We start from the raw sequence: 11,007 nt of genomic DNA on the forward strand, positions 1-11,007 counted from the left end.
TGATAAATGATTTCTAATGGTCTTTCCTTGTGTCCTGCTCCCGTCGTGTTAGGACAAGAACTTCTGCCTCATTTCCCTGCCGCATCTCACCCCTGAGTTTGTCCTCATCCAGAACTTTGTGAAGGTGGTGCCCTTCCACAACTGCACCCTGGACCAGGATCTCTACGTCTTCCACCGGGCAGGATTGCTCAAGTAAGGGCACGCGCCTTTGGCCAAAAGAATATCCATTAAGTTAAAAAAAAAAGAGAATGGAATAAGGAGCTCCCTACCATTTCAATTTAATGATTTATTTTTAAAATTGTCTGATTGGCAGCAGAGGGCTTAATTAAGTGATTTTAACTACTACATTTCGGGACAGAGTCATATCAAGAAGTTACATATCCAGTCAGATATTAAAAAATAGGTGACTCTACAATAATCAAAGTGATGCCATGTTGGTAGATTCTGTGGATAAAACAATGTAACACAAGAAAGTTCCACCATAGGCCACAATAAGTAAGAATTTAGAGAGAGAGAGAGAGAGAGAGAGAGAGAGAGAGAGAGAGAGTGTGTTAGTAAAGGTACGTCTCTAGACATAGGTGTATGACAACATTTTTGTCAAAACAGTGGGAAAAGGAATGTTAATTCTATAAATGGTGGTACAAAGTAAAGATTAAAATGTTCTTCATAGTCCACAGGAAAATAGATTCCCAGGTGATTGAAGAATTAAATGTAAATATTAAAGTCAGACAAAATTAGATAATAAATCTAGTGCTAGGTTCTGTGCCAAATTCTGAGAATACAACAGTGAACAACACACAGACATGTCCCTGATCCTTTCAAAGCCCATGAACACTCACATAAAGGTAAACCTGCAGCTGTGATGGGTGTACCGGCAATGGTACGTGGTTCTGTACGTATGTATCACTGGGAGGTTCAGCCCAATCAGGGGAAGCTTTCCTGAGGAAGAAGGTTGAGTGCTAGATAAGGAGTGTGAGTGAAGATGGATCTTTATCATGTTACATGATGGGAAAGTTCTTTTTAGAGCATGGAAGAAAAAAATTGAGATTTTTTTGTAGTATATAATGTTTTTTGAACTGCCCTAATTTAATTAAAATGCAACTGACTAATAGAAGGATATTTTAAACGAATATGCCATACACAGTGTTGGTATATTTAATATATAAAGAGCTTTAATAAATCAATAAGATGACAATTTAATATCTGAATAGAAAAACTAACAACAAAGACTAGACTATTTGCATATGAAGAAAAACAAAAAGTAAAATCAATGGGTGTTTTAAAATCTTTGAACTTATCTGTAATTAGGGAGAAGAAACCAAGGCAAAAATGAGATCGTTTGGTCAATTGGTAAGAAATAAAACTTAGAAACATTTAATTCTTAATGAGACAAATATAGCACCAGTCAGAATGTAAATTAACATGAAATTTCAAAGGGCAATTTGGCCAGAATGCTAAAGTAGTTAATATCCCTTTACTCTTTAATTCCACTCCCAGAAATATGTCCTATGAAACTTGTTGCTGAGATGTAAACAAAAATTTATGTATGAAGATGAAAAAATATTGGAAATACTCTTATCCAATAGTAAGAGAGTGCTTAAATACATTATGGTACCTATATGAAGGAATCTAAAACTATGTTTGTGATTCATTTAAAGAATATTTAATGATGAAAATGCTCATAATGTAATATTAACCAATGAAACATACCAATATGTCGAACAGCACTTAAATATGACCTAAAGTTTCAAAGAAAGAGAAAACATATAAATTAAATGGACGAAAAGAAGACATGCAGATGTAATGGACGCTGTGGTGCCCACCCAGGCCCATCTCGTGTGGAGGGTGCCATGAGCTCACCCTAATAGACCCCAGTATGCAGATCTCTGTGTGAGGCTGCCACCCAGGGAACCTGCCCTGTAACACAAGAGATGGTCAGTGGTTGCCTCTGGGTGCTATTAGGAGCCTCATACATGATTTTTAATGTTCTTCTTTATGATGCCTAAATTTTGGAATTTTTCCACACCAAACGTGAATAGTGGCTAGGATTCTTCCACTGACAAGTGGTAGAAACCCATCAAATTGGCCTCTGTAACTAGAGAATTTATTGGTGCCCAGAGCAAAGTAAGAATTCAAGGGCAGTGCTGCTTAATCAGAAAACTGACCCTGTTTGATTTGTCTCTTCCGTCTTGACCCTTTCTCAGACTGGTGCTTCCTCAGCGGTTGCAGGATGGGGGAGGTGGCTTTAGACCTTTAATCATACCAAATCCAACAGGAAAAGAGTGGTGGTATGCCTCCTTGTAGGAGCCCTAGTACAAAAGCCTATTTGCATCTCATTGGCTCAGATTGGTCCTGTGCTGATCTGGAACTCATCACTGGACCAGAGGCTGCTGGTTGGCATCAGCTAGGTCCGTTCTCAAAGCTCGGAGGTTGGGTGGGGAGGAGTGTACTGCCCAACACAAATCTGGAGACATTCCTGGAGAAATGGGCCATTGAGCCACTCCCCACAGCTCTGCTATTAACAAGTGCTCCATTTGCTTTGTATGCACATTGAGGATTGAAAAGCGCTGGAGGTGAATATATCATTTTTATGAATATGGGTATATCCTTTAGTAGATTGTGAGCCCTAGCCAGTTTTCCCAGTGGTTAGAGCATCGGCCCGCAAACTGTAGGGTCATGGGTTTGATTCCAGTCAAGGGTATGTTACTTCGGTTGAAGGTTCCATCCAGGGTGTGCATGGGAGGCAACCAATCAGTCTGTCTCACTCACATCAATGTTTCTCTCTGTCTCTCCCCGACCCTTCCACTTTCTCTAAAAATTAATGGAAAAAATATCCTCCCATGAGGATTAATAAAAAACAAAAAAATACACAAAAAAGAATTGTGATTCTATCTCCCCTCCAAATACAGATTTTCTGTAACCATGTGAGCCACACCCACTTTAAACCTTTTGTTATCTGTTGAGGTGCTAAGGCCCTTCCTTCTGTATTGCATAAATAGACCCTTGGGCTAGATTTTATAAGAATGCACATATGAACTATGGCAGTTGTACCAATTTTTATCTACTTATACCAAGTAATGCTTTAATTTCTCTAATCTCTCATTAGTTTTTGTCTTTTCATACACACCCTCCCTTTAACCTGTGGTTTTCTAAAGCCATTTTTATAAATTTCTAAAACTTAGATTAATAGTGGGAATGCTTTCAGTTGGAAATAAAAGAAAATCCAATTCACAATGGCTTCAAACCACAGGGCATGTATTGACTCAGATAACTTGGAGATAAGCAGGGCTTTAGGGTTTGAATCTTTGGGGTCTTGGACTCTTTCCTTTTTCCACTCGGCTCTCCCTGGTGTCAGTATAGCTTGGTGTTGGCTTCCATCATCTTGGCAAAAGATTGCTGCCTCTGGGCTGCGGTCCGTGCACCCTGCAGAGAGGGAGAGCTGGCCGAAGGCACAGGCTTCCTTTCCCAGAGGGCCCGGCACACACCCATACAGACTATTGACTTTGCAGAGTGTGCCAGCCCCATTCCAGGTGCTGGGGAAGCAGACAGAAATCCTCACTCTCATGGGCCTGCATTCTAGTTAGAGGAGAAAGCCATAAGTAAAGGGGAGAGATAAAATATAATAGCGTGTAAGCGATGTGGGGGAATGTAAAGAGTACAGCAGGTGAGAGGAGAAGAGATGCTGGGACGCAGGGGTGCGAGGGGAAGGGCCCTGGGGGGGGGGCGGGGCGGAGAGCTGAGGGAGGAAGCCACATGGGCACAGCCAGGGCACAGGACATCCGCCTCTGCTTTTTTTATACCATGGTTTTCAAGTACATTGTTTTCTTCCATTTTTCGCCTCACTTCTCTTGACATTTGGGATGAATTGTCCTTGGTCTTAAGTTTGCTTACTTTAAATTTCATGACCTCCTGTTCTGGTCTCCCACCCATTCTTGTGTTCCTTCCCTGGGGAAATTATATTTGTGTTTGTCACCTGGCCTCCGGCCGTTCTGGCGAGGCCGGGACTCATCATTCATCCAACTGTTAGCTGCCTCTACGTTTTCTGTAAACAAAGGCCACCAGGGCTCCCTCTCATTTCACTTCCCACTGCTGGTCTTTGAGGAAAGAACAAATTCTAATACTTGTTCATTTTAAATTTGTACAAGCTGAAGACTTTTTCATTGTTTGTTTGTTTGAATCTTCACCTGAGGATATTTTTCCCATTGCTTTTCCAAGTGTGGAGGGAGGGAGGGAGGGAGATAGAAAGAGAAACAGAGAGAGAGGAGAGAGAGGGAGAGAGAAATATCGATGTGAGAGAGACATATCAGCTGGTTGCCTCCTGCACATGCCCCGACCTAGGGCAGGGAGCAAACCCCAGCCCTTGACCGGGAATCTAATCTGCTACCCCTCGGTGTGCAAGCCGAAGCTCTAACCATTTAGCCACCGGCCTTACTGTTTTCACATTTTTTACTTTATATCATGATTTCTAGGATGTTTTCAAACTTAATATGGGATTAGGATGTGGTATCAATTATTATTCTTCCTTTTTGCCCTGCTTGCCCATCTGAACCTTCACGCTGGCTTTTCCTTCTTGTTTACTCACGAATGGAGAGCGCTCTGTCCACCTGCCTGCCCTTCCAAACCAGGCTTTTCTGGAATTTGCCATTGTTTAATTTTGGGGAATATGTTTCAAACTTTTTTTTTTATCCAACTAAAATGTATTGTGCTAGAAATTATTTTCGATGAATAAATATTTACCGTGACGTTAGATCATACCTCCAATGTTCAATTTAGCTTGGTAAATAACAATGCCCCTCAGCAGCTTGCTTCTAAATGGTTTCTCCCCGCAGTGTGCGAGTTCTGTTTGCTTTTCCGAGGGTGAGTCACCGATGCCCCGCGTCACTTTTCCTAGCAGGTCGCCATTATACCATTTCAGGCCTGTGTCATTATTGAGAGTGTTTTCGTGATATCGGTCCTTCCGGTGCTTTTAATCAGCCTCCTCGGATAGAGCCTGATGGAACACTTCGTGTTATCGTTATTGTTTTGTTTTGTTGTTTGGTTTAAACTGTGACTGTTGAATTGTGTTATGATCTGTTACACAGATCACTCCTTTGGAATTTGGAAAGACTCAAATTACTGTTTCTTCTTTCCATAATGTTGTTTTGATTCACTGGCATCAAAAAATTGCCCTATCGCCCTGGCCAGTGTGGCACAGTGGTCGAGCATCAGCCCGCACACCAAAAGGTCACGGGTTTGATTCCCAGTCGAGGGCACGTACTTGAGTTGCATGTGTGTTCCCTGGCCCCGGTCAAGGCGAGTGTGGAAGGCAACTAATAGATGTGTCTCTCTCACATCGATGTTTCTCTCTCTCCTCTCTCTCTCTTCCACTCCCTCCCTTCCACTTTCTCAAAAAAAATAAAAATCAATGGAAAAAATATCCTCAGGTGAGGATTAACAAAACTTCTACAACAAAATTGCCTTATATTCTGCAAGGCTGACTATACATATACTTCTAGGTGTCTAAAACAATTCATTCATTCCATTTGGGGTTTAAAATGCACTGTTAAGTCTTTTTTTTTTCCCTACTTTTACATAAAATTTTCTGTTTTGTTATGTGTGAAGTCTCAGTAAATACTTTAAATTCTGCCCTTTGAGGCAGAGTCCATCAAAAATGGTAGAGAGAAACTCTTGTGAAGTGGGTGAATTTTCAAGACCCAGGAAGCAAGGGCTTCATCATTTCTCCCTTTCATGCTCTTTAAAAATCAATGGAAAAAATACCATTGGGTAAGAATTAACAAAACAATACAAAAAACAAAATAAAACAATTAAGACTCATGAAGCCAGCCCAGGTTCAATGTAATTTATTAACATCTTAACATACTTAAAAAATTTGAAGAAGAATTTGGCTTTGTGTTTGAATGACATATGAAATAAAGCATGGTGCTGCACATTTTTAATTCTATGAATTTAACGGGTAACTTTGTGTGGTCTCTGGTTAATGACATTATCAGTAATTTTCACCTTATTCTTTGCAATTTTTTGTTCATGTGTTTTCCAGGTTTCTTACAGTGAAAGAGTTACTTTTATAATTAATGAAACCCCAATGTCATATAAAGATATTTTACTGCTGTCATCGTACATAAATATGCTATAATTCTGTGTCCATTTGGGGGAGAATACATGTTTGGTACTTTAACCTAAAAAAAATGTATTTCTCTTTACCTAGGACGATTAAGATAAGGTTAGCCAATTTATTGGATTCTTCTGGTGTTCAAAATCTCGTCAGTAGCCTCAAACTCAGTAAACGCATATTGGACGATTTAAGGCAATACTATGAGGCTTTCAGAGACCCTGTAAGTACCTGCTATGACCAGGTTGGCTTCGTTTTCATCATGTTATGGGACCATTGTGATCCATGGAAGGTCAACCTGAAATTTCCTTGGACCTCCATGGGAGAATTGTGTGGTGGGGAGCAGCGTGGTGTTAGGAGATGGCAGCAAGAAGAGAAAGAGAAGGAAACTGAGGTTTAAGGAAGTGAGGCTGTTCTCCTCACTGGTGGCCCCCAGACTGTGGTGGTACATGCATGAACCTATACAGGGGATACAATTGGGTAGAGCGTAACACACACACCTACACACAGTCGCATCAGTGTGTGTTCCCTGCTTGTATTATACTAGTATTTTGCAAAATGTTCCCAGTAGGGCATACTGGGCAAAGTGTAAAAGGAATCTTTCTGTATTTTTCTTAAACAACTGCTTGTGAGTCTACATCTATCTCAACAGACATTTCAGTTAAAAAAAAAAAACAACCACTCCCCCCCAAAAAACACCCAGAGAAAGTCAGTTTCACTTGAAACAGTAAAAATTGTTAACTTTATTAAGTCCTAATCCTTGCGTGCATGTATTTTTAGTGTTTTATTGGGGAAATGGGAACTGCAGACTGAAATTTGTTGGCTGTTTCAAGGGAAAGGCAGTTCTGCAGTAGCCTGAGTTGCATGCCGGCATTTTCACAGAACACCATTTGTACTTGAAGGAACAATTAGCAGACACAATACGGTTATTCAGTCTCAGGTAGTTGGCAGGCATTTTCTTTTAAAAAGGGTGAGCTTGTCACTCCAAGAAAACAACTGACAACACTTGTCCCCTCTGTTAATATTCAAGCTTTCAAGAAAAAATTTGAGTTTTGAAAAATCAGTCTCTGCCATTGTGACTTCGACAGCTTCCCAATACTTAACAGACTTTTTCTGATAAGCCTGGTGGAGATGATACCAAATGTGATGTTTTGATATTTTGTGATGAAATAGGTCAACATTTGGAAAATCTGAATGAGCTTGGTGTGAACCAGTATTTTCTAGATAAACAGTACATGGTGCTACAAAATCATGAGTAAATATAAAAGAATCATTCAAAGTGTAAAGTGGACCAATGAGTGTTAAGGTAGTAGTACACACAAAGTTCATTGATACGGTTTCAGATTCCACATTTAAAGATTTTACACTTTAAAACACTACCACTTGGTGAGTTCGGGTGGAGCATCAAAAAAGAATATCCATAATTATCTGCAAAGATTATTTAAATACTTCTCCCTTTTCCAACTATGTATCTTTGTGAAGATAGTTAATTTTTTTCACGTATTTCAACCAAAATAACATGTTGTAACATATTGAATACGGAAGCAGATATGAGACTCCAACTGTCTTCCATAAAGCCAGACGCCAGAGAGTTGCAAAAATATGAAACAATGTTACTTCTTGTTCTATAAATATTTTTGTCAAATTAAAAAAATTTTTTCGATTAATAGGTTAAACAAAAATTCAAAATAGTCTCAGGTTTAATTACTCATACAGAAAACAGTGACATATGCATATAAACCAAAGCTCTCTGGGGTCCTCTGGGCATAGGGGTTCTGAGGTCACAATATTCGAGAACCACTGATATAGAGCTAAAGAAAGATTCTGAGTCAAGGGAATACCATTTGAATCATAGAGTCATTCTTTACTAGCGGGAGAGCTTGGCAAGTTACTCAGCCTCTCAAACCTCTTTTCTCCTAAATGAGGCAGATATACTAGTAATGATAATACATATAGGGTTGAGTGAAGATGAAATGAACACAGGGCGGCCATGTAACTTGCTACATGGCCCAAAGGTAAGTGGTGATAGACTGTGGTTCTGACCATTGTGTGATCATGGTTCAAACCTACTATTGACTGCTTTCAGAAACATTGATGGCAATATTTTCAAGAATCTTAAAAATATGTTCATCTTTTCAGGGTGGAACACCACTGCGGGCATTTGTAGCTGATGTGGCAAAACAAGTAGTTGGCATTGCAGTGATCAGAGACGAAATGGTAAATTGCGGAATGGGTATTAATTTCCTTGATTGTGCCTCTGTATTTCATGAAGTAGCACACAATACCTCTTTTGAAGTTTCATTTTTACTTATTTAATATGAATGCCTCTTATTCCTTGCGTCCCACTTGACAGCCTCTTAAATTTTCATTTTTTTTCAGTTCAAAAGTGTTTAAAATATTACAAAGAGTACATGAACACATTCACATTCTAAAAATTCACATAATCTCCCACCACCAGCAAAAAAGAATCCCACTGCTCTTCCTGAAGGATTACTACTATTGAGAGTTAAGCATTTGTCTCTCTCAACATTTTTCCTCACACTTGTTTACATGCTGTGTGTGTGCGTGAGTGTGCGCACGTGCAAGCGTGTGTTTTGTCAAGTGGACATCTGAGTTTATGTTTTCCAAGTGTACAGTCAGTTACTCCAAAGTACTTACTACTTGGTAGTCCATTTTTGCCCTACTGATTTAAAATGCTGCCTTTACATTATTAAGTTTCCATGTGCCTGCATCTATTTTCACTCTCTATTCTGTTCCATGGATTTATTTGTTGGTATCTATTGCATTATTCTGTGCTTTGCTATCTGGTGGGGGAGTTTTCTCTCATTTGTCTTTTCTCCTAAATTTTAATGATTTTATTTTGATATTTTCTCTTCCAGATAAACCTTGTAATACTTACTATGAATTTATTTACATTTATGTAGATTTTATAGAACAATTTAGGAAGAATTGACAAATAAAATTTTGAGGGGCTTCTTGTAGGAACATAGCTTTCTCTATTTTTGTTGTGGTGGTGGTTGAATTCTTTTGGGTTCTTTGAAAAACTTCTTAATATATTTTTTATTGATTTCAGAGAGAGAGAGAGAGAGAGAGAGAGAGAGAGAGAGAGAGAAACATCATTGATGAGAGAGGATCACTGATTGGCTGCCTCCTTCATGCCCCTTACTGGGGAACGAGGCTGCAACCCAGGTGTGTGCCCTTGCCTGGAATCAAACCTGGGACCCTTCAGTCCGCAGGCTGTTGCTCTAACAGCCACTGAGCCAGAGTAGCTAGGGCCTTCAGAAAACTTTTGTGACTTTGTTCATACAGGCTGTGTGTGCGGGATACCCTGTTTACCCCTGCAGGTTCACTCCCTGCCTTTCTCTAGCTTGTTCTGTCCCAGGAAGCCTAACCTGATGGGCAGCATCATGGGTGCTTTGTCCTTTTGCTCCAGTTAGGTTTGACCAATGGTGAACCCTGAGGAGAGGAATGGAGGAAAGTGAGATTGGGCTGCCTCGGGCTGGTCTCTCTACTGAATTCCCTCATCTTTTCAAGGCAGCCTCTTCTCTATGACTCTTACGGGATTCCAGCAACCGTACCTCTCATGAGGGTGGTAATAGCTTGCAGTTGCTGCTACATCATCGCTACTGGTTTCTCTGTATCCTGCCCCCTCCTTGTAAATGGTCCCTTTGTTAAACTCCAGTTATGCTCATTTGAACATACCATCTGTTTCCTGCTGGGACCCTCTCCAACACAATCCTGGACATTTAGGATTTATTTCTACATGTTTTTATTTTTTTATTTTTCTGGGTATTGTGGATAGACACCCTGTTTTCAATGTACTTTCAAAATGTTTATTTTGATATGTGGGAAAACTACTAATTTTGTATTCTTGTATTCAACCAGCTTTTTGAAGGCTCTTATTAGCTCTGAGAGCTTTTCCACTGGTTCTTTTCTGACCTATAATAACTTCTACCATTATTCTACTGGTCAGAGCAGTCCCAGGACAGGCTCAGATTCCAGGGATGGAGAAGTGGACTCCAACTCATGATGTGACAACTTCTCTCTGTAGATAGTGTGAGGGATGGGGGGTACCGTCAGGGCCAACTTTGAAACGCAGCATCTGCCACGCCTTCTTTTAAAAATGTTTATACCTTATTCCCCCCTGCCCCAGTTTTATTGTATGTTTAGAATAGCTTTGCATAGTAGTGTTTATAATGGGTACTTTTGAGGTGTTTCTTATTTTAATGGGAATGATTCTGCATTTCTCCGCATTTAGTGAAATATTTGCCGTAGTTACTGGGAGAAGTTGTTAATCAAGTCAAAGCAGCTCTGTCCCATTTCTAGCTTACTGAAAGTTTTGTGAGTGAGTGTTGAATTTTATCAAATGTGTTTTTGGCATTTATGGAGATGTTCATATGGCTTTATTCCTTTAATGTATTCAAACTTTCCTTATCCTTAGATTCATTTATTTTTGATTCAGTATGTCTTTGAGTTATTCCTTTAGAGAGGGTGGTAGGTAGTGTCTCTGAGTACATACATATACAAGAAGCTTTTATTTTGTCCTCACACTTGAATATTTATTCGCTTGTGTATAGAATTCTTTTTGTTGTTGTTAATCCTCACCCGAGGATATTTTTTTCCATTGAATTATAGAGAGTCTTGGAGGGAGGGGAGAGGGGGAGAGAGAGAGAAATACATCAATGTGAGAGACACATTGATTGTTTGCCTCGCGCACAAGCCCAAGCAGGGCTGGGGATTGAACCTGAAAACACGGTATGTGCCCTTGACCGGGAATCCAACCTGCGACCCTTGGTGTGTGGGACGACACTCTAACCACTGAGAAACACCAGCCAGGATGTGTATAGAATTCTTATACCAATTATTTCTCATCAGAATGTTGATGTTTTTTTACTCTC

General features: G+C 39.9%; 1 protein-coding gene across 1 annotated transcript in view; it reads left to right on the forward strand.

Annotated features, from left to right (window-relative positions):
* Positions 1-11,007, forward strand: part of CFAP61 (cilia and flagella associated protein 61) — a 230,857-nt gene that overhangs the window by 73,435 nt on the left and 146,415 nt on the right. Inside the window, 3 exon segments of the mRNA XM_015572036.1 lie at positions 53-192; positions 6,206-6,332; positions 8,249-8,326. Coding sequence (XP_015427522.1) covers positions 53-192; positions 6,206-6,332; positions 8,249-8,326 — 345 coding nt within the window.

This window comes from Myotis davidii, unplaced genomic scaffold, assembly GCF_000327345.1.
Source record: "Myotis davidii unplaced genomic scaffold, ASM32734v1 scaffold608, whole genome shotgun sequence".
NCBI classification, from domain to species: domain Eukaryota; kingdom Metazoa; phylum Chordata; class Mammalia; order Chiroptera; family Vespertilionidae; genus Myotis; species Myotis davidii.